Source organism: Ailuropoda melanoleuca, chromosome 15, assembly GCF_002007445.2.
Source record: "Ailuropoda melanoleuca isolate Jingjing chromosome 15, ASM200744v2, whole genome shotgun sequence".
Taxonomy (NCBI): Eukaryota; Metazoa; Chordata; class Mammalia; order Carnivora; family Ursidae; genus Ailuropoda; species Ailuropoda melanoleuca.
The window spans coordinates 26371638-26396055 of NC_048232.1; the positions used below are offsets into that span (position 1 = coordinate 26371638).

The 24418-nt window shown below is 37.2% G+C and overlaps 1 protein-coding gene across 5 annotated transcripts in view; it reads left to right on the forward strand.

The window, feature by feature from the left end:
- Nucleotides 1–1795: 1795 nt before the first annotated feature.
- MTPAP (mitochondrial poly(A) polymerase) overlaps nt 1796–24418 on the forward strand; it is a 42478-nt gene continuing 19855 nt past the window's right edge. For all 5 annotated transcript variants that reach the window (XR_004620925.1, XR_002142773.2, XR_002142772.2 and 2 more), the window contains exons 1-6: nt 1796–2744; nt 9291–9463; nt 10434–10667; nt 12175–12399; nt 19108–19319; nt 21455–21681. Coding sequence is in view for 1 of the 5 variants with exons in the window: in XM_002919658.4 (XP_002919704.1) it covers nt 2591–2744; nt 9291–9463; nt 10434–10667; nt 12175–12399; nt 19108–19319; nt 21455–21681 (1225 nt within the window). In the remaining 4 variants the exon portion in view is untranslated. The remainder of the gene's footprint in view (nt 2745–9290; nt 9464–10433; nt 10668–12174; nt 12400–19107; nt 19320–21454; nt 21682–24418) is intronic.

The following is a 24418-nucleotide window of genomic DNA, read 5'->3' on the forward strand; positions in this document are numbered from 1 at the left end:
TTTAGACTTAATGCTGTTAAGATGACGATAGTCCTGAAACTGATCTGCAGATTCAGCACAATTTCTATCAAAATCTCAGCTGCCTTTTTGGCAGCAACTGAAAAGCTGATTGTAAATTCATATGGAAATCTAGGGACCTGATGTAGCCAAAATAATCTTGGAAAAGAAGAACAAGGTTGGAAAACTCATACTTCCTGGTTTTAAAACTTACTACAAAGCCACATCGATCAAGATAATGTGGTACTGGTGTAAGGATAGACATATATATCAATGAAATAGAATTGAGAATTCAGAAATAATCCCAGGAATCTATGTTCAACTGACATCAACAAATATGCCAATACCATTTAATGGGCAAAGTAGAGTCTTCTAAACAAATAGTACTGGGACAGATTGAACATCCACAAGCAAAACCATGAAATTAGACACCTATCTCATACCATATATAAAAATTCACTCAAAATTGATCAAAGACCTAAATGTAAGAGCTAAAAATATGAAAATCTTAGAAGCAAACATAAGGGTAAATCTTCACAACCTCAGGTTAGGCAAAGTTTCTTAGATATGACACTAAAACACGAACAACAAGAGAAAAAAATAACTTAGATTTCATCAAAATTAACTTTTATGTTTCAAAGGACACCATCAAAAAAAGTGAAGTTCAACCCACAGAATAGGATCAAGTGTTTGCAAATCATATATCTGATAAGGACTTATATCCAGAATATATAAAGAACGTTTAAAACCGTAGTAAAAATAATCTAATTAAAAATAGGTGAAGGATCTGAATAGATATTTCTTCAAATACACAGATGACCAATAATCTCATGAAAATAGCTCATCATTTGTCAAATGCAAATCAAAAGTGACTTACTACTCATACCCATTAGTGTGGCTATTAAAAAACAACCAGAAAATAACAAGTATTGGCAAGAATGTGCAGAAATTGGAAACTTCTTACACTGCTAGTGAGAATGAAAATGGTGCAGCTGTTTTGGAAAATAGCCTGACATTTCCTAGAAAGATTAAACACAGAGTTACCATATGGCCCAGCACTTCCACTCATAGGTATACGCCCAAGAGAAGTGAAAACATATGTTCACAAAGAAACTGATACATGAATGTTCATAGTAGCATTATTTATAATAGCCGACAGGTAGAAACACTAGAAATGGATAACCATATGCGGCATATTCATTGTTGAAAATAAGACAACAGGCCCAAAACAAAACAGAGTCCCTTGTGTAAACCCCATGTAACCAAACCAAGACTTAATTAGTTACAATTGTCCCAGAAATGGAATCTTAAGCCAGGAATCAGGAATCACCTGATCAGCACTAGTTAATTAATTTGCCTGATAGAGCTGGGACATCCCCTAAAGGAAAGTAACTTTGCAATAATCAATGCTTTTGCTTAGTATAACTTCCTTGTTCCTGCTTTCCTCTGCCTATAAAAGTCTTTTGTTTTTATTTTCAAGTTTTCCCTTCAGGCTATAAAAGTCCTGTCTGCTAGATTGGATGTTGCCTGATTTGAATTGATTTTTGCTCAAAGAATCTCTTAAAATTTTTAATATGCCTCAATTTATCTTTTTAACACCATGTAATGGAATGTTATTTTTGGTTGCAGAAAAGAATGAAGCACTAATAGATTCCACAACATGGAAGAACCTTGAAAATATTACATCCAGTGAACGAAGCCAATCACAAAAACCACTTGCTTCATGATTGTATTTATATGAAATGTCTAGAATAGGCAACAGCATGGAGACAAAAAGGAGATAAGTGGTTGTTCAGGGCTGGGAGGAGTGTGGTTGGTGATTGCGGGAGTGATAGCTAATGGGCAGGAGGCTTCTTTTGGAGGTGATGAAAATGTTCTAAAAATGATTATGGTGATTGTTGTGCAACTTTGTAAATACACCAACAACCATTGAATGGTACACCAAAAGGGGTGAACTGTGTAGTATGTGAACTAAATCTCAGTAAACTTGTTACAAAGAAAAAAAGAAAAACTTTGCACCAGATAATCTAGGTTTAACTCTCATCTTTGCTCCCGACTGGCTGTGTAACTTCAGAAATGTTACTTAACTTCCATATGTCCTAATCTCCCCATAAATAAATGGAGATAATAATGGTTCCTATCTCACAGGGTTGTTGTAAGGATTAAGTCAAAATATGTAGAGCACAACAGCGTCTGTTAAAGAAAAAGTGTTATTTATTATACTCTAAGTATGGATTCCCAAGTCAGTGCTCCTTCCTCATGACCTTACGCTCTGGTTCTATTTTCATGACTATTTTAAAGAGCAGGTGGTGGGCTTGTTCTACTGCGGGGTCTTTTTTTTTTTTTCTTATAATATTTTTTTTTATTATATTATGTTAGTCACAATACAGTACACCCCTGGTTTTTGATGTAAAGTGCGGGGTCTTTTAGAGAACTGTGGGAGAGAGGAAAGGAAACAGTTCAGAAAGCAAAGGCATCTTTAGTCGGGCAGCTTTAGCCTAGTTTGACCCTCTAGGCTTCCCATTCCTTTCGCTTCAGCGCGCACGCGCGGGAGTCCGTGCCCTTTCATCTTCCTGCTTCTGTTACTTTGACAATGGCGGCTCGCGGCGTGGGGATGTTGGCCCGTTTAGCCCTATGTGCTCAGAGAAGTCAAGTCCTCCGTCCTACCCACAGGCTTCTCAGTTGCCCAGGAACTGTGGCCGCAGACGCTAAGAGAGAAGAGCAGTCCTCCAGGAGCGTAGAGACAGGTGATGGCGCCCTGTTCTCGGTTTGCTCTGTATCCGCGACCTACCGCGGGCGAAGGAAGGGGGAAGACACTGGGATCGTGGGCGAGCGCGTGGCTTGTGCGTACCCCGGTGGAGCCTTTGGCAGTAGGGTGAGGCTCTGTCCCGTCCTCCTCTGACCTAATTAGGGGAACGCAGGGCCACTTGTTGCTCATGGTGGTAGTGCGGTGTGTGATGTGTTTTTGAGGACATCTGTGTCTACAGTAATGGAAGTATTTAAATGTTTGTGAGGTACAGTCCAAGAGAACGGCATGCTGATATTTTATAATTGGCAAAACAACGTTCCCAATGAAAACAGTGATGCCACACATCAATCAGTTGCTTCATTTACAAATGTATCTGATTTTACACGTTGTTGGTAAAGGACGAGTATAGTGTAACGTTAATGAATAACAGTATTCGTGGCTCCCAAATGTAGTGTTCTGACTGGAAATTACTGCCTTTTGCTTTATTCTTTTGGCCGTTTTAGTAACCTGGTAACAGATTTGCATTCACCGGAGCAGGCTGCTGCCCCGCAGACGTTCTAAATTTATATGCCTCTTTGCGTATTGAGAAACCCACTATTATCGAACCTCTCTTCTGACCAAGAGCTGCGTGTATCTTATTTACAATTTTAAAAACAATCTAGTAGAGTGTATCAACTGTCTCCACTTAACAGGTGTACAGAGAGGCTCAAAGAGCTAAGTAACTTGTGCAGAGTTACATAGCTGAGTTCATTTAGACCCCGAATCGAGTTTCTTAGCAAAATGTTGATTTCTGCCATTTCTTGGGGCTATAGTTTTAAGAGATGAAATTATTTCTGGGAATATTTTTATAGTAGGCTAAACAAGTAAAATGTTTCCCCCTAAAATAAATGGTAGGATTGCTGTTCTCATCAGACTGGATAAATAAAGGTTCATATCGACAGGGAGTGAGAATTGTTACTTGATGTGACATTTCATTGATATACTGATTGGATTGTATTTGGTAGAAGCTGCTTCTGTTAAAAATTCTCAAGTAACCGAATATTTGAGTAAGGATTCTGTCAAAGAAGCTATTGTAATTTAACATCTGTATAGTGGTTTAGATTTGGGAATTTTTTCTTATGCTCTTTGAGAACTAAAACTCTGTAAAGTTGGTATGGAAGGAGTTACTACTGCAGTTTATAAATGAGGAAACAGGCTAGTCCAAGTGGCTAGTTAAAACTAAGGAAAGAACCCGATTCCAAGACTATACTCTTCATTTCATACAGCTTTGTTGTTTTTCTTAGGAAATGTGTTTCATTTTGTATCATAACTGGCTAAATATCATAACTGACTCTTGTGGTGCCTAATAAAATCTTCCTGTGAATTTCTTTTCCATTTTTAAAAAGAGAAGAAGGTAACTGCACTTTATAGTCAGAAGCATAACATTTTATAATTGGAAGGAACTTGAGACATTTCCAGCTGAGGTTTCCATTTAGTGTGAGAACTTGTTGGAAAACATTTTAAGTAATATTTTCTAGTAACGAGGAACACACTGTGTCATAAATCAGCCAAATCCATTTTTTGGTCAGGCTCTAATGGTTGGGAAATGTTTGTAGTGAGCTAAATAAGCTTAGCTTTGACATAGCTTTCATTTGAGTAGTGAAAAAGAACCCCGATTTTTTTTCTTTTAAGATTTTATTTATTTATTTGTCAGAGAGAGAGCACATAAGCAGAGGGAGAAGCAGGCTCTCTGCCGCGCAAGGAGCCCTATGTGGGTCTCAGCCCCAGGACCCCGGGATCATGACCTGAGCTGAAGGCAGACGCTTAACCAACTGAGCCACCCAGGCATCCCTAGAACCCCGATTTTAAGAGTAAGAATATGCAGTGTATTATTCAGCACTCTTTGGGGTGCAGGTGACAGAAGCTAACTTGAGTTAGCTTAAGTAGATGGGAGAGGACATACCAACCCGTGTAACCAAACTTCCGAGAGAGCTAGATGGGTTAGGGTCAGCTGGGTGGATATGGCCAGTGTGGGGTATTGCTGTTTTCCTCAGCTGTTGTTCGGTGGCCTCCTTATCTCAGGTTCTTCTCCATGGAGGCATGGCCACAGCACCTTCATGTTTACGTGCTTGTAGCCTTCTTCGGAAGGAAGAGTCATTCATCTTTTACCTGAATTTGTAGAATTTGAAGAAAGAAGTTTTGGTTGATCACACCCCCCATGCTTTGGACCCTGAGGAGCTATCCTATTTTGGATATTTTGGACTATTTTGTCCGATAATCTTAGCCTATCTAATGGGGTGAGGGTCAGTGTCCCAGGTAGGATAACTGTATTGACTGCCCCCCTACAACTTTGTACAGTGGTTTTCTACAAGTAGGGATGTGTTGTTACTCGAACAAGGGGGACAGATGCTAGGCAGTCAGACAACAGATTAATTTTATAGGTGGCTACCTAGCTTATTAGATGTTTGATTTTTTTTTTTTTTTTACCAGTTACGAGACCCACTCTATCCCAAAGATTATTGTGAGTTTTGAAATAGAGTGTATATGTGAAGGTGCTTGGAAAACTGAAGTGCTGCACGAATGGAGGGCTCACTATTATATCTGAAGACAGCATTTGGGTTCTCATTAGTTTTTTTCCAGACTGTAAATCCCACTTTATTTACAGTAATTCTCTGTCAGTTTCTAGATCTTTTACTACACCTCTCCAGATGTTTTCTGTTTCTTTTCTTTCTTTCTTTTTTTTTTTTTTTAGGTTTTATTTATTTATTTGACAGAGAGCATGCACACAGCAGGGGGAACAGGAGAGGGAAAAGCAGGCTCCCCATTGAGCAGAGAGCCCCATGTGGGACTCGATCCCAGGACCCTGAGATCATGACTTGAGCCAAAGACAGACGCTTAACTGACTGAGCCACCCAGGCGCCCCTTTCTGGTTCTTCAATATCCTTCATATCCATTTTGTCCAGAGTAGAACATATACTGCATATATGGCCTGGCCAGTTAATAGTAAAGAAGTGCTGTTATCCCTTGAATTTGGATTTTTGAAAGCATTTGTTTTAATAAAGTTTGGAGTTTTATATATGTTTGTTCTCTCCCTATCCATATCCCAGAAATTAAGACATTTTCTTTTGCTAATTCTGAGCTTTGATCAAATCAAACTTTTGGGCCTCTTCCCCATTATGTCATTGTATCTTTATGTTGTTTTTAATTTTAAATGCAGGACAGTATTTAGTCTTATTATTTGTGTTAAGTTTGTGCTTACCAGATTATGTCATCAATACCATAAACTGAGTCGGTCATCAAATATTAGCACTCACTACTTTTTACTCTCAACTTTGTGTCATTTGTAGATTTGATAAGCCTTTTGTGAGATAATAAACTACCTGAATTTTTTGTCCCCTCCTTCACAACTTTGTCTTGTCCTCATCATTCTTACCTACTGTTGTTCAAGGCCAGAACTGTTAATACTTTGGATCCTACCTCTCCCATCTTCTCAAGTACGTTTCTTCATCTTTTATCAGACTTCTCTATCAATCTTAAATTCAGTCTCTCCTCTTCCCTAGTGATCAACTGCAGGGATATACTTGCATAAAAGGGCAAAGACATTGGGTGCAGATGATACTGCAGTGTTGTTTGTAATAGTGAAGAAAGGAATACCACCTGAATATTTATCTGTCGAGGCCTAGCTAAACTATGATAAATTAACAAGAATACTTACACAGTTACTTAAATAATGAGGTAAACTTACACGAACACAGATGTCCCCAAAATATTAAGTCTTTAGAAGCATATTATAAAACAACGTATAGTATGATTCCAGTAATTTTTAATTGTGTAAAAAATGTTTATCTGCCGAGAAATACAAATGTATATGTTTATATATGCCTTAAACATTCCTGGAAACGTGAATACCAAACTTAATGGTTGGGTGTCATTAGGGACAGAGAACTAGGGAAGGATTTATACTTTTACTTTATAAAATTTAACAATTTTTACTTTTACAGTAAGCACTTAGACATCAGTCTAGACGCAGTAAAAACCAGAGACAAGAATATATAGGTAGCAATTACAAAGGGAAAAGTGGGTATCAATACTGATACAGAGCCTGTATCAAAAAAAAAAAAAAAGGAAATAGGGACAAATTGGAAGGACTGTCAATGGACTGAGATCAAAGTGAATAATCATAGTCTCTGTCCTCAGTATGGAAGATGGATATTTTTCCCTGTTGTTAAGTAAACACAACACCATGAGCTACCGTCTTTCACAGATGTTGAAGTAAGGTAATACAGAGGTGGAGGGAATTCTACCCTGGAAAGTCAGGGGTCTTTACGGACCTACGGGAGGGTGAATGGGAGTTTTCAAGGCAGAAAATGAGAAGGTGGGCATTCCACTCAGAGACAGGAAGATTTTAAAAGTTCACAGTATGTGGTAGTATTGTGTGTGGAGTACCTTAAGGGAACAGTGCCAAAGGAGGAAATGGTAGAAATTGACACTGAAGAGGAGCGGTGGGACAAAATGCCAATGACTATACCCATGCCGTCAGGTTTAGACTTGATCTTGAATGCAGTAGGGAAGCTACTGAAGGGTTTGAAGGGTTTAAAAAATAAGACTTTTTAGGGGCGCCTGGGTGGCACAGCAGTTAAGCGTCTGCCTTCGGCTCAGGGCGTGATCCCGGCGTTGTGGGATCGGAACCCCACATCAGGCTCCTCTGCTATGAGCCTGCTTCTTCCTCTCCCACTCCCCCTGCTTGTGTTCCCTCTCTCGCTGGCTGTCTCTATCTCTGTCAAATAAATAAATACAATCTTTTTTTTNACTCCCCCTGCTTGTGTTCCCTCTCTCACTGGCTGTCTCTATCTCTGTCAAATAAATAAATACAATCTTTTTTTAAAAAAATAAAAATAAAAAAATAAAAAATAAGACTTTTTAAAAAGATTGATTTATAAAGATCACTTTGGTGGCAAAGGAAGAGTAGTGTGAATGAGGCCAGTTTAGGAATCAGGCCTTGAAGTAAGAGATTGATGTTAAAGAGTTGGCATTCAGAACGGAGATAGGACCCCTATTTAAGAGATGTATTTTCAGCACCTCGTACAGTGAATGCAGGAAAGGTACTCTGTATGTGTTTGATCAGTTGTTGGAAATTGGACTTGTGTCAAGGCCAAGAGTTCTGTGGTGTGCCATTAGAGACTGCCTCTAGGTCTGTGCTAATGAACAGAGTTTAGGGTTCAGCAAGCCCTTACTGGCATTAATGCACATTTGTCTGTCTGCTCTGTGAGGGTGTCTTAGAGTTCGCTGAAATTAAGGTACAATGTGTTTGTAGTATTCCTTGATTCGTCAGTTTTATAACCTTTTGAAAGAAGATGAGTCTAAAAGCATCTGCCGATTTCCATATGTTAATTCTGTTTTCTGTACTATTTAATCTCTTTGGAATTTCTTTAGAGTTTTGATATCAGGTTTGGTGGTTTATAATCTCTAGAATCCACCATTCCAGACTTCTGGAAGCACTTTTAAGCCACGCAACTAGAAGTTAAAAATATCGGAGGAAAAAATGAGCTGCTAAAACTCAGTGTTTGGCTTTAATACTTACAACATGAATGGTTTTCTTTTTCCTTATACTTTGTTGCTGATCTTTCCTTTGTGGTCAGTCGATTATGAGTATCTAATTCTTGACTTTCACAGCTCTTGTCTTCATTTGCTGTGATCGTAAAACCCCAATCCCTGGAGTGGTTATGGTTTTTTTTTTTCCCCCAAAGATTTTATTTATTTATTTGAGAGAGAGAGAGAGAGAAAGAGAGGTAGGGAGGGCGAGCACAGAGGGAGAGTGAGAGGGAAAAGTAGACTCCCTGCTGACCGGAGAGCCCGATGCTGGACTCCATCCCAGGAACCTGAGATCATGACTTGAGCCAAAGGCAGACGCTTAGCCAACTGAGCCACCCATGCGCCCCCAGAGTGGTTTTTTATGAAAAAAGAAATAACTCTCTAATTTGTTAGTAAAATTATCATGAACTTTTATGGGTAGCAGCTGGATTTTAAGTTCTTTGATTTCCCTGTGATACACAGCACGGTAGTTGCTAACTCATTTTTAATTGTTTCAACCAAATCAAGGCCCATGGCAAAGAAAAATCATGATAACTTACTTTAATACATTAAAGTTCTAAACTCATTCTCGTTGCACTCAGGCTTATAATAATTTCTTTTAGGCTTTGGAATGTCACAGCTTCTACAGATTTTGTATGTGTGTATTTGGGGAGGCGTTACATGAGTGATTTTATATTCTTGATTTTGCTTTTAAAATTTTGTGGCTCTCTCTCTTTTCAGTGCTATGCATTGAATACAGTAAATCAAAACTGGGAAAGTGGACAATATTAATGATAGTTACAGGAGAATGGTTAAATGAAAATTGAAAATAGTATAGCTTCATTCTTATATAGGTAAAGAAGAAAGAAGATAAGATTTTGATTCAGTGGTTTTAGTCAGCTATAAAATCTTTATATACCTTTTCAAAATATGCTTTGAATTTTATATCTGTGTGTGTGTGTGTGTGCTGGAAGTGTTTTTGTCTCGTTCATAGGCTCTGAAGACAGGACTCCCAAAAAGAAATTCTCTGAAGTGCAGAAAGAAAGACGAGAACAGGCACAGCGAACTGTTTTAATACATTGCCCAAATAAAATCAGTGAAAAAAAGTTTCTGAAATACTTATCCCAACATGGACCTATTAGTCATCATTTCTTCTATGAGAGCTTTGTAAGTATTTGGAAATAGTCTAACATTCATGCTTTTGAAAGATGGAGGTCCCATTCGTTATTTGAAATATGGTAAAGTTAGATTCTCTTTTGATATCTTTCATCTTTCTTTAAATTTCTTTAATCATTTTTTTGTATGAGAATAGACATCCTTATGGCATTATTACAGAATTATAAGTAACTTATAACTGGCTGATTTCATTATTTGAATACTTTATTTTTTAATTTTATTTATTTATTTTTTGATTTTTTTTATTATATTATGTTAGTCACCATGCAGTACATCCCCGGTTTCCGATGTAAAGTTCGATGATTCGTTAGTTGCGTATAACACCCAGTGCACCATGCAATACGTGCCCTCCTTACTACCCATCACTGGTCTATCCCATTCCCCCACCCCCCTCCCCTCTGAGGCCCTCAGTTTGTTTCTCATAGTCCGTAGTCTCTCATGTTCCATTATTTGAATACTTTAAGTAGTCTTGTTATCTTGGGGATAAAGGCCAGGGGGAGGGGATTTTTTTTTTTTTTTCATTTTCATTTTCTGTTTCGTCATTGTTTTCAGCTTTTTTTTTTTTTAAGATTTTATTTATTTGTCAAAGAGAGAGAGAGGGAGAGAGAGCATAAGCAGGGGGAGCAGCAGGCAGAGGGAGAAGCAGGCTTCCTCCTGAGCAAGGAGCCCGATGTGGGACTTGATTCCAGGACCCCAGGATCATGACCTGAGCCGAAGGCAGACGCTTAACCAACTGAGCCCCCCAGGCGTCCCAGTTTTCATCTTCTATTGACTCATATCACTTTATGGTGTTCTTTTTCTTTGTCTGCTTATATAATTAAAACCAGTGCTTGTATTAGAAGTGTATCATTTGCAATAAATCTTTTTTAGTATTATAATCATTTGGAAATTTGAACTGAAATATTATGTAAAATATATCCTTCTGAGATGTCTTCTGTTTTTCCTTATGATTTTGGCATAGGGTCTTTATGCTGTTGTAGAGTTTTGTCAGAAGGAAAGTGTCACTTCACTACAGAATATAACTCGAACTCCAAGTATGGAGACAGAGGCTGCAATTCCATTCAAGTCACGTTTCTTCAATTTAAAGATGAAGAATCCATCAAGCCAGACTTCAGAAAAGTCCAGTATGCCATGCAGTAATCATTCCCCTCCTTCAAGCAAGAAGCTTTTTGAATTACTTTGTTATGCAGAAAGTGTAAGTTTTTAGGTATACTTCCCCAGTTTCTAAAAATATGTAAATATGTGTGTGTGTGTGTATGATATTAGTTTATATATTATAGGTTCTTATCATAAAATAGACTACAGAATATGTTGAGTGAAAAATGAAAGTAATCCTTCCTCACTCCCTGCCCCCACACCCCCTTGCACTCCTCCCAAGTAACCACATTCTTCCAGAGTTTTCAGCCTTTCGACTGTTCAGGTTTTCTTTCTCCGGTCAGCATAATGCCATACAGTGGTACCTGGCATTTTTCTGTAAGTTTAAAAGTATTTCAAAAAAAAAAACAAAAAAAAACTATTTTCGGTGCTCTAACATTGTTTATATGAGTTTTAGTTTTTCTTACAAAAGCTTGTCAAAGGTTTAGCTGGTTTAGTAGTCCTTTCAAAGAACCAGTCAGTTCATGATTTTTATCAAAATGCTATTTTTTGGTTTGATTTTCTAATTTTATTTATTTATTTATTTATTTATTTATTTTTTTAAAGATTTTATTTATTTATTTGACAGAGAGAGAGACGGCCAGTGAGAGAGGGAACACAGGCAGGGAGAGTGAGAGAGGATGAAGCAGGCTCCCAGCAGAGGAGCCCGATGTGAGGCTCAATCCCAGGACTCTGGGATCACGCCCTGAGCCGAAGGTGGACGCTTAACGACTGAGCCACCCAGGCGCCCCGTTAGTTCAGTTATTTTCAACATTATTTCCAAATATGGATGTTTGAGGCTATGATTTTTATTTTAAATGCTCCAGTGCAGTTTCAAAACGTGATGCTTTTAACACCAGTTTTCTGGTGAAGATACGAGATTATTATTCTGTGGAGTCGAGGGATCTTGGGCTTTCGTTACCTGAAGCATTGCTTATTTCTAGTGTTTCTTTCCTTCAACAATGGTTCTTCCTCCCCCCCAACTTCATTTAAAATGTCTAGTTGTGTGGTTGTTTTGATCTCTTTCTGGAGCATTTTACTATTTTCATTTTCCTGAAACAGTATTTTAATTGTAAAGTAGTAGTGATTTTAATTCTAGCCAACTTTGATTTTGCCAAGGTCATCATTCCTCAATTCTTTTTAAAGGGATGTTTTTTTTTGTTTTTTTGTTTTTTTGTTTTTAAAGATTTTTTAATTAANTTTTTTATTTATTTATTTGACAGAGATAGAGACAGCCAGCGAGAGAGGGAACACAAGCAGGGGGAGTGGGAGAGGAAGAAGCAGGCTCATAGCAGAAGAGCCTGATGTGGGGCTCGATCCCACAACGCCGGGATCACGCCCTGAGCCGAAGGCAGATACTACCGCTGTGCCACCCAGGCGCCCCTTAAAGGGATGTTTAAAAAAAAATTCTTAAAAAAAATAATAATTAACTTTTACAGTTGAGGGGGAAAAGGATATGTTTTTATGGTAGGTCTCCAAAGCCATCAAATCTCTGGAAATAAAGTAACAGTTATTTTCTCTGACCTGTACATTTTCTGTATTTTGTTGGTTTTGTTCGGGCCAGCCAGATCGATGATCAGCTGAACACTCTCCTGAAGGAGTTCCAGTTAACGGAGGAGGACATTAAGCTCCGATATCTCACCTGTTCTCTTATTGAAGACCTAGCAGCTGCGTATTTTCAGGACTGTACAGTGAGACCCTTTGGCTCCTCAGTGAACAGTTTTGGGAAATTAGGATGTGATTTGGATATGTTTTTGGATCTAGATGAAATTGGAAAATTCAACACCAGCAAGGTAATTATATTTCTTTAGATCACTAAAGTTAAGATATTTTCAAAGTAATCTTCGGACTTAATACAATTGTAACTGTTGGTTTCTAAACTTTAATAAACATTGTGGCTAAAGAATATGATCTATTTGGTATTGATTCTTTGGAATTATAAAGTCTTTGTATTGATAGAATATGCAATCATTTTTTGTAAATATTCTACACATATGCAATAAAATGAATATTTTTTCCCAAGGGTTCTGAAGCTTTTCCATTAGGCCAAGGTTATTTATTGTGTTACTCGAATTGTCTGCATCTTAACTCATTTTTTTTTTGTATCTGTGTGATCTAGTCATTGAAATATTTTGGAATCTCATGATTTTTGGTTCTGTTAAGTTCTCCTAGGAATTCTTTTGATTTTTGTTTTATTCAAAGGCTGTGTTAGTACATGTGGGTATATAGGTATATGATTATTATATATTCTTACTGGACTGTTCATTTATCATTAAATTATGTCCTTTATCTCTACATATGTTTTTTCCTTAAATTCTTTTTTGTCTGTTAAGATAACCACTTGTTATTTGCTTCATCTATCTTCTGTATTTTCATTTTTGAACTTTATATATGCTGTTATATTTTAGGTGTTTCTCTGATGAATCGCAGATCACTGAATTTTGTGCTTTAGTTCTGAGCTGTGAGTCTCTGGAATCATTGTATTTATTCATTATTTCTGATGATTTTTGGAGTCATTTCTACTGTATTCATTTCTACTGTCTTATTTTTATTTATGTTTTTTTCTGTACTTTTTCTTTGCTTTTCATTCCCTTTCCCTTCCTCCTAATAGATTACTGCTTAAAAAAAAAAAAGCAAAACTGGAATATAGTTGACACAGTGTTTTATTAGTTTCAGGTGTGCGGTATTTGAAAAGTTTATATGTTATGCTATCCTCACCACACCTGTCTGTCTTGTCACGTCTGGCACTGTACAGTGTTGTTACAGTACCACTGACTGTGTTCTCTGTGCGGTACTTTTTAGTCCTGTGGATTATTGCTTTATTCCTGCCTCATTCCACTTTTTCCTCTTATAGTTTAGAAATTACATATTCCATTTAGCTCTCATAAATATGCGTGTCTAACAGGTAAAGTTAGCCAGTATGTCTGCCATCCTTCCAAACAATATAAAGGATGCTTTAATTTAATTAAAACTTTGAAAAGGCTCCTGTGTGTTTATAAAATGTAGGTTTTTATGACTCTGTCTTTTCTTATGTATTTCAAACTTGTAATCCTCTCTATGTGGATGTCTAGGTGGCCCTTCAACCTACCATTTTGAAAACAAAACTTTTTTTCATTCTTTGCAAGTATTCCTTGTAAGTGGCATTTTAGTTTTCCTGACATTTGCTACCTTAAAATTCTATCTTTTGTATCTCTCCCTTTGTGTATATCCTCAAAGCCATTGTCACACAGTTCCTTATAAACTCTCACAGTATTTTGCTCATATTTCTATCTCTCCAGATTTCTTCTATGTTACGTTCAGTTAGTGGCTGATATATTCCTCCCACTATCATAAGTGGGAGGGCAGCAACTCTGTTCCTTTTCTTATCCCACCTAGTGCCTGGCATAACTTAATATGCTCAGTACATATTTAATGAATTAAAACTGGCCAAGGAATGTAAAATACATCAAAATAAAATGGATCATTCCTCTAGTAAGACTAACATGTACTTGAAATTGTATTAAATTCCTGGCAGGGACACTTAAATTGTGCTGGGTTATTTTTAATGTAGGTGAAAAGACTGCAAAATAATCAAGGTGCATGATAATGTATAGTAATGGTTAAAACCTGTGCTCTAGAGCCAAATTGCAGAAGAGTAATTCTTTTACTTACCAGTTGTGTGATCCTTGGTAAATTATTTGTTTTCTCTGTGCTGACATTTTTCTGGCTGTGAGTTTGGGACAGTCCTACATAGCACCTGTCTCATGGAGCACTGTAGGGGCCGACTGAGTTAATACACATGACACACTTAACATGGTGCTTGGCATGTAATAAGTGTTCAGATGTTGGTCACTATAGGCAACAGTATTACTAGTTGTTTAATTATTATGCAAATAGGAAACAGTTTTTTGTTTGAAAGTAGAGGAGTTGGAAACTTTTAGTTGGGTCTTAGATTTCTGAAATACAGAGGCATTCTGAAAAGATATTTCATAAGACGGTGCTCCAGGGGCTCCTGGGTAGCTCATTCAGTTAAGCATCTGACTTTGGCTCAGGTCATAATCTCAGGGTCCTGTGATTGGGCTCTCTGCTCAGCGGGGAGTCTGCTTCCCCCTCTTCCCTTTCCCCCAGCTCATTCTCTCGTGCGTGCACACAAATAAATAAATAAAATCTTGAAAAAAAAATAAAAGACAATGCTCCAGTCTCACTAAACAAATTTACATTATTTGGTATATAGGTTTAACTAATGAAATGTTTTATAAATGTATTCTTTGAAATATGTGCTTGTTTAAGATTATAAAAGCTTGGTTAATAGAAACATTAAAAATGAACTATAATGAAGCACAGAAGCACTTTTTTTTAAAGATTTTATTTATTTGAGCAAGAGAGAGCATGTGCTCAGAGGAGTGGGAGGGAGAGAGGAGGGAGAAGGACGAGCAGACTTGCGCTGAGCACCGAGCGGGATCTCAGGACCTTGAGATCATGAATGGAGCCTAAACTGTCAGATGCTTAACCGACTGAGCCACACAGGTGCCCCCAGAAGCGCTTTCATCAACTTCATAAAAGAGCCTCTTTGCTTCATGTAGTTGTGAACTCTCTTTCAGCTCTTTCCTCTTGGTGTGTGTCTCCTTTGGCACACCACCTTGCTCTATAGTTCTGGGTGCTTATTTTATTAAACCCGAATTGAGGGGAGTTAGGAAGAGGGTGTGAGAGTCTTGTATGTCTTTTAGCACTATGTAAAATATCCTTGCACCACAGGCACCAAACAGATGATAATGATTAAGTGAAAGTTATTTACCAACTAAACTTGTAAACTTGTGTAAGTTTCTTAATGTGAAAGATGCTTACAAGTGAAATGTGCTGCCTAACTTATCACAAAGATCATTTTAGCACATTTTAAGCTAGAATCCGCCTTTGCTCTTTCCTTTAGTTTTTCTTTTTCTAAAGGATTTAAATCGAACTGGATTTAGGTAACGGAAGTAAAAATTGGTGGTTACGTCCTATTCCGTTGTCTAAATCGTTGATGTGGACAAGGTGCTTACCCTGTGTTTTATTTTTATTAGATACTGGTATAATACCAGAGTAATTAGGAAGAACATGCAGTCGTGTTTTAAAAATGTATCTGAAACAAAGTAGTGACGGAGGTACAGCAAAATTAGTACATGTTTATTGATTAGGTGTCTGCGAAGAATTTCTCCAAAGTTTTATTTGTTAGAAGAGTAGTTTGGGCAGGATCTTCGTTTTGCCCATAATAGGGATGGTTTTCATCATCTGCGTCTTCCATAATTGCAGTGTTTTATTTCCGTGCAGAGTGCATTTATGTAAGTAGAATTACCCTATGTGGTTCTGGATCTCTTGCTTCTTACATTGGCCCAATTAGGCCAGGTTATGCCTCGGTGATAAACAGCTCCCAGATCTCAGTGGTTCAGCACATCACCATTCATCTCTTGCCAGAGGCTGTGTGGCCAAAGCAGGTCAGCAGGGGGCACTCAACCTCCCAGGGTGATAAGCCTTACCACCCATGCCTGTGCTTCTGCCGCTGCAGGCAGTGGAAAGGCACAGTGGAGAAAGGACCGCTAGTTCTTCAAGCTCTGCCTCCGTTCATATTTCATTGGTGAAAGCAAGTCATCACGTGACTGCGTTTCACTCAGAGGGACAGGAGCAGGATAATCCTACTAAATATCAGAAAGGCGATGCAGAATATTTAGTGAACAGCTTCAGTAACTGTCGCATTCCCGCTTATAGTTCACAGTTTCTCCAATTTCTTGGCCTTGATTCCTTTACTCAGATCGATTTTTCCCTGGTGTCATTTTCACTTGTTACTTCAGTGATTTTATTTTTCTCTCATTTATAGTATTTAATTTAAAAAGCTCATTATCTCCTTTCTTCTGCGTATTTCTGACCCTTCCCATGCATCTGAGTTCAGCGTGACTCCTCTACCGTCTGGTCTGATACCACTGTCCCAGTTGCTTTTCTCTTGCCATCCTGAGATTATTTGACCCCAAATCTGTCTCTTTCTCCTGGTACCGCTTAATCCTGATAGAAGATGTTTCTCTTTCTTTGCTTTTCTGTTGAGGAGCTCTATGCTCTGTTTGTTGGTTACTCTTGTTCAGGTTCCTGCTTCCCATATAAATTGGTGTGTGCTTGAATTTTAAACGAGTAGACTAGGGAACCAAAAGTTATAAAGGTATTTTAACAAAGAGGCTAAGCTAGATTTTTGAAGTTTTAGTGTTTTTAAAGGAAATCCATTTTTCTCTGAATTTTTCCTAGTAAATAATTTTTCCTAGTAAATAAACAAATCCGTCTGGATGAACAGAATAAATAGAGAAAACACAACATATTTATTTGTGGGGATTGTTTCTATACATGTCATGCCTATATATTTTTAAAGGTATTTTTTTCTGATTATAAAGTAATAGTTACAAAAATGCGTAATGTAAATATCTTTGATGGTCCCACCACCTCCAGAGGTAACTGCTGTGAATCGTTTAATATATTTTGTTTTGGATTTTTTCCTTTGCATGTAGAAATTCTTTTTTTATAACAAAAACCCCTCAATCTTTACAGATTATAACGTGATCGTTTTTTTCCTCCAGTTAATAGTGTCGTGGCAGTCAGTCCACTGCATCCTTTTCAGTGGCTGCCGAGTATTCCACCGAATGATAGTACCATAATTTACTTAACCAGTCCTTTATTTGTTAGACAGTTAGGATGGTGTATTTTTCCCCCTTCTTTATCGTCAACTGTATTAGTTAATATTCTTTAGTCGTTCATAGAAACCAACTCAAACTAGCTTAAACAAAATAAAAAAGGAGTAGAGGGAGCATCATAGAACCCAGGGCCAGGAATGTGGCTGAGTCTTAGGAAAGAACTAGAAGTAGGAAGTGTCAAGTATCAGGAGCCCATGAAGTATTCAGTTTCTTTCCACTTAGTTGCTTTATTTTTTTTTCTCCCCTTCATTCCACTCTCTGCACCCCCACTGATTTTCTTTACACTTTTGTCCCTGTGATGTAGAATGTCCCTGCCCCAGAGTTTCTGAGATACATATTTCAGCCCCGTGGTTGCCTCTGCACCTCAGTTGCAATTCCCAGGAGAGATCTCTGGATGAATATATGTAGTACAGTCCTCTAGTGGTTGCGTCAGCTGCCTTGCCTGGTCCACTCAGCCGGGGATTAAGGGGGTGGATTTCTATGATAAACATTGTTAGGGCCTGAATCCTTGTAGTAGGAATGGGTTCTAGAAAACGTGGTTGAGGGGTTTTTTTTTCTTTTTTTTTTTATTAAGCTAAACAGAATTCCCAGAGGGTGTGTACCACACAAATAATGCTACAGTGAGTGAACGGCTTTGTAAATGGGCTCATCGATGCAAGTGTTTTTTTTAGGATAATTTCCTAGAATTCTAGTAGCTGGTCCAAGTATACATTTAAAGTGTCAGTAGATACTGAAGTTGTCTACCAAATATGTCCTAGTTTACACTCCCATCGACAGTATATACATGTTTCCCTGCACCCACCAGTGGTGATCCTGGCAGCCTTTTTGTCTCTGGCAGACTGATAAATGAAAAGTCCCAGTGTTGTTTTAATTTCTTCTTTAGTCTCTAGAAAACAAGAGCATCTTTTATTGTCTTTCCTAGTCATTTTTATTTCTTCTGTTATTTCTTATTCAAGTTTTTTGTGCCTGTTTTTAGAATTGGGTGGGTTTTTCTCCCTTTCGTGTATATAAATGCTTCATAAATTTGGGAAATTAGTCCTTTATGTGACATATGTGTTATTGTTTTACTTTTGTCTTTTATCTAGTAGTGAATATATGCTTTACCTTGAGATGGTTTCATACAATCATATTTCTTTTGTATCTTCTGGAATTTTGTGTCATGCTTAGAAAATCCTTCACTTCTAGTGAAAACATTCATTGTCTTCTCGTACTTTACAGATAAAACCTTTTGTGTGTAAATCTTTGATTTGTGTTGCATTTTAGGGCTAAAGTCAGGATCTGGTTTTTTTTTTTTCCAATGGCCACTTGACTCATTTGTTAAATAGTAATTTTACCCCGTGATTTGTGGAGTCCACTGTATTAAATTCCTATATTATATAAAGTCTGATTATACTCTTCTATTGATTTGCTGTTTGATTTGATTTGTACATGTACTTCCCTATTCTAACTACTGTGGGCTTATAACATCTATTAAAATGTAATGGCTAACTAGGAGAAGGCAGATGTATGGTCACTGAATTTATAGTCAGTGGTTCTGCATGTAATATTACTTTGTGATATATAATACCTAGTGACATATAAGTTAATTATGAAGAGCCAATGATTATTTTAATTTAGTACTTTATACTCAAGAAACAAAAGACAACTGAAGATTTTTTAAGTCTGCTGTTGGCTGTGATTTCATGAAGAACTTTTTGAGTGTGTGTTTTTGTTTTTTGGTTTTTGTTGTGCCAAAAATGGCTTAGAGCGTCCTAGAAAGTTTAAGAAATTCCTTCTTATAAAAAGCTCCCACTTACAAATGTTTTTATTATTCAGACCTCAGGAAATTTTCTGATGGAATTTCAAGTGAAAAATGTTCCTTCAGAAAGAATTGCAACGCAGAAGATCCTGTCTGTGATAGGAGAATGCCTTGACCACTTTGGCCCCAGTTGTGTGGGTGTACAAAAAATCTTAAATGCTCGGTGTCCTCTTGTGAGGTTCTCGCACCAGGCCTCTGGATTTCAGTGTGATTTGACTACTAATAATAGGTATGAGCTCTTAATTTTATCATCTTAAATGTGAATATTATAAGGTATTAACATGATTTTTCTTGTACAGAAACAGTGGCTTGGACTCTTATACATGCTTTAATAATAATAACTTTTAAAAAATTTTGAACAGTTGGATTGGAGGACATTAGGAGAAGGAAGGGAAGAATGAAGGAGGGGAAGTCAGAGGGGTGGAAGAACCATGAGAGACTGTGGACTATGGGAAACAAACTGAGGGCTTCAGAGGGGAGGGCGGTGGGGAGTTGGGTTAGCCCAGTGATGGGTATTAAGGAGGGAGGGCATGTATTGCATGGAGCACTGGGTGTTATATGCAACAATGAATCATGGAACACTACATCAAAAACTAAGGATGTACTGTATGGTGACTAACATAACATAATAAAATTTAAAAAAAATTAAAAAAATAATAAAAAATAAAAAAAATTTCGAACACTTGTATTTAAAAATTGGAAATATTTTCTCATACGTATCTGTTGGTTTTTTGGTCTTCGTGAATAAAACGTTAGGATATTGTGTTTAAAGTGTTGTCATACCTAACTAACATCATCTGAGGAGAGCTGTGTTTCATTGTTCTTAACTTATGCAGCATGAGAACAACATGAAAGCACTATAGTGGATCTTCTGTATGTAGTCTTCCAAGTATATTTAGAAAATAAAGTAGCACCTTGAGTTTGACCTCTGAATCGCCTTCAGATATAGTCAACTTTGGGTCCTAAACCCGTGTGGTGTTTGCTTAGGTCAGAAAGTGGTCTACACAGCTTCAGACTGCATAGTTTTTACCTTTAGCATGTTTTCATTTTATTATCCTAGCAACCTACTTCCTTAAAAAAAAATGGGGTGTGAATGACAGGTTCTTTCATACTTTGATTCCTTTTCTTTCGTTCTCAGTCAGGGAAACTTCTCAATTGAATTTATTTCCTAACTCTAGTATTCTCATTGCATGCTTTAGATTTCACTATTTTATCTGTTAGATAATAATCATTACTAGAAACAGGTTTAGAAAATCCATTCCAGAGCAGTTTTGCTTCAACTCATGATCACTAACAAGTCAGTGCTGAGTGTTTTGGAATTTCTCTCAAGTAGTCCAGAGAGTAAAAATAAATAAAAATACATAATGCACTTCTTCTTGTTATTACATTTTTTATAGTATGTAAAATAGAACAAAATGACATCTTTGTCTGTGTTATCTTTATTGTCTTGTTGGGACAGGTTTTTAAAAATTTGTTTTACTATCCTTCAGGTTTTTATAATCCTGCATTGTTTCTTTATATAAAGTATCTTGCACTATTTGATATTTATTTCCAGCTTAATTTAGATTCCTTTACATAAAACAATTAATTGCCTTGAATTTCTAATTTGCCATTTCTTCTGTTCTTTTTAAATTCGGGAAGTAAATGGCATGATGAAACTTTACAGTTTGAAGTTTATACTGTTAATAGTTTTGTGCCCTCTGTCGGTTCTTTGGGAAATTACAAGACATGTTTTGATCAGTAGACGACTTTAAAAATATTTCTGATTAATTATTTTTTGCATTGTAACATTATGACTAGGAAACTTATTGAAAATAGGTTCTGAAGTTTGATTTCTTTAAAAGACATTTTATCTTCATGGGTTTTGGTTTTTATAAATGTTAGACTTACGTAATTTTGGCTGAATTTTAAGACATACATACCCTTTTGATAAAATAAGTAGAATATTTTCCTTGCTTGCCAGAGGACTGGATAGCTAAGGTGTGAAAGTGAGGTGTAGAGCCTCTCATTTACAAATGTGTGTGTCTTTATTGGTAGTTACTGAAGAGCACATATGTAGTGTGTTTCCCTTACTATTTAAGTCATGTTTAGGAACTTTGATTTAAAAATTCTAAGTTTTACAACTACATCATGATTGTCAACATTTACAAGAATGTTTTAATGTTAATGAATGTATTTTATATTCAGCCATTCACATTAAATTTTATATTGCAAATACATAACACTTTAGATTATCTGATCGTGGTGTTCCAAATATGCTTAGATATAGCAAGATATTTACGTATGTTCCCAGGTATGTGTTTCACTGTACTCTGGAACCATAATTTGGGGGTTTGAAAATTCTTTTTGTTTTTTGTTTTGAAGGATTGCCTTGAAAAGTTCTGAACTCCTTTATATATATGGTGCTCTTGACTCAAGAGTGAGAGCCTTGGTGTTCAGTATTCGATGTTGGGCTCGAGCACATTCGTTAACGAGTAGTATTCCTGGTTCTTGGATTACAAATTTCTCTCTTACAATGATGGTCATCTTTTTTCTCCAGAGGCGATCACCCCCTATTCTTCCAACACTTGACTATCTAAAAACCCTAGCAGGTAAGACTAGAAGCAGTCTGTTTTCTCTTTCTGACATTTTAAATGAACATAGTTACCATGTGTTGTCAAAGACATGTGTGTTTGTTTACTTTTCATAAAATTTGTCTTCTGTATTTGTAAAGCTTTGTGAATCTAAAATTTAAGTGCTTTTTATTTTTTTTAATGCCCACTAGGGGTCATGAGAGCAGATGATTTGCGAAGCGGAGGCCTTTAGAGTTCTGTCCTATTTGTGTCAGTTGGCAAGGTTGTTTACAGCTATCATGAGACAGTTGGAGCCTCTCTCCTAGTTGACCGAGTCTGGGATAACCTTGGGAAAAAAAACAGATCCCAGATACAGCTTTAGAGTAGATCAAAGTTTCGGCAATGGCTTTCCAAATCTGAATTTATTCCGGATTTTTTTTTAAAGATGCTAAAAACTGTTTCATAATGTTTTGAAGATCCTAAATGTGTTTCTTAGTTAAAAGTTTACAAGCAATCTTGGGTGAATTATTTTAAAATTAATATGTTATTTATGCCATAAATGAGTTGACATTTTGGTAGACTGCTGGAGGAGATACTAAAGTAATAACAGTTCTAAACTCTAAAACGAAGATACATAAGGGATACGCTCAAAATGTATAGTCGCTGTGTCTTCTCCCCATCCTGTGTACTGCTGCCTGATAATACTTTCAAAGTACATCTCTGAATCTTCCCGGTTTAAAGTAACCTTAAAGGGGATTTTATTCCCTATGGAATAAATCTCCGTTTACTTAGCTTGGTGTTGAAGATCTTCTCTTACCCAGCCATACCCGACTTCCCAGCCTCTCGTCCCGCTGTTCCTCCGCAGGCGTTCCCACACTGCGCTCAGTACCATGACGCCTCTCGTCACGTTCCATCTTAGCTCTTTTGTTCACATGATTTGTTTTTCTTTTTCTATCTTTTTTTTTTTTAAAGATTTTATTTATTTAAGCGACAGAGATAGAGACAGCCAGCGAGAGAGGGAACACAAGCAGGGGAGTGGGAGAAGAAGAAGCAGGCTCATAGCGGAGGAGCCTGATGTGGGGCTCGATCCCATAACGCCGGCATCACCGCCCTGAGCCGAAGGCAGACGCTTAACCGCCGTGCCACCCAGGCGCCCCCATGATTTGTTTTTCTATCTGGACTGTGACTTCTCTCAGTTCTCCTCTATGCCACCTTCTCTCCTTATCCAAATTAGAAGTAATTCCTTCCTGTGAACACTGTTAAGTACTGGTATAGCTTGAAACTGAGCTTCAAAAAGCTCGGTGTGATAGGGTAATGGAGAGTAGGAAGTTTTCAGGAGGTAGGGTAGTGGTCCTATATCCCACTTTCGAGGTTGAAGTGAAGGGGCAACATCCATGGCCACGCTCATGTCATTGTTTGGTGTCATTCATTCACTAGGTATTTATTGGTTACTTATTCTACATTGGGTGTTATTTTTGGTGCAGTGAGAATATGGATGATATTCTCAGGTAACTCACAGTCTGGTGGAAGCGTAAGACAGACACACGTACAGACAGACACACATACATAAAATGTGGGCAGATCCTCACAATAAGCAACCCGTAAATAGCACTTCCTCTTCAACCTTTGCTGTGTGTGCTGATGCTTAAAACTACCCTCATTGAGACCTTTTTGGAGAAAAAAATCATGGAATTTTTGGAGTTTAGAAGCTAAGGAAAGCAGAAGCTATAAAAAGGAGGAAGAACGGAGGCAAGTTGATGTTGGGGGCAAACGATGCCCGACATCTTGTTGCTCTTTTCCAGTCTCACGCGTACTGCTACTCCTGCCAGAGTTGGGCCCTTGACATTCCCTTCCTGGGAGCATTTATACTACCTTCTCTCCTTACCTCCATTTGTTTCTCACCAGTCTATTTGTAACTAGCAGAGCTATTGTCAAAAATTCGTTGTCATTGTATTATTTTCTCTTGAAATCCTTCAGTAACTTCCTAGAATCTTTTTAAAAAAATTTCTGCTAATTATTTTAGAAAAAGAATGTGATCGATGGACAAACTTAAAATGACATGTTGAGTTTTTATTCTAAATCTATTTTTTAAAACAATTTAACTTTATTCACATCTAATGTCATCCAAACATACACAACTAGTTTTGGAATTCTTTAATTTTCTATTTTAAAATACGAGATTGGTTGTTTACAATTTTTTGTGTTAGCCTTTGAGCACTGTAAGAGAAAGTTTCAAGTTGTTTTTTGCAGTTATTTCTCTACACATAGCACATTGTGGGAATGAATTGCCAATAAATTTAAAAGCAAGTTTGATAACATTACTGCTGCTTTTTTATCTTTGATTTTTGAAGTTCTGACAATACCTTGAATTTGTTACAAAAGAATTTTTCATGAATGTATATTAAGGATGTGGTGAAGATTATTTTAAGGAGAATTTATCAAAATATTTTTTTTCTGTTCACGTAGGTATTTTTCAAATTCCATGTGTTTTATACTTCCTGATTTTATTTATTTATTTATTTTTATTTTTTTAAAAGATTTTATTTATTTATTCGACAGAGATAGAGACAGCCAGCGAGAGAGGGAACACAAGCAGGGGAGTGGGAGAGGAAGAAGCAGGCTCATAGCAGAGGAGCCTGATGCGGGGCTCGATCCCACAACGCCGGGATCACGCCCTGAGCCGAAGGCAGACGCTCAACTGCTGAGCCACCCAGGCGCCTCNCAGGCGCCTTATACTTCTGATTTTAACCAGTGGTCCCACATTGGTATATATTCA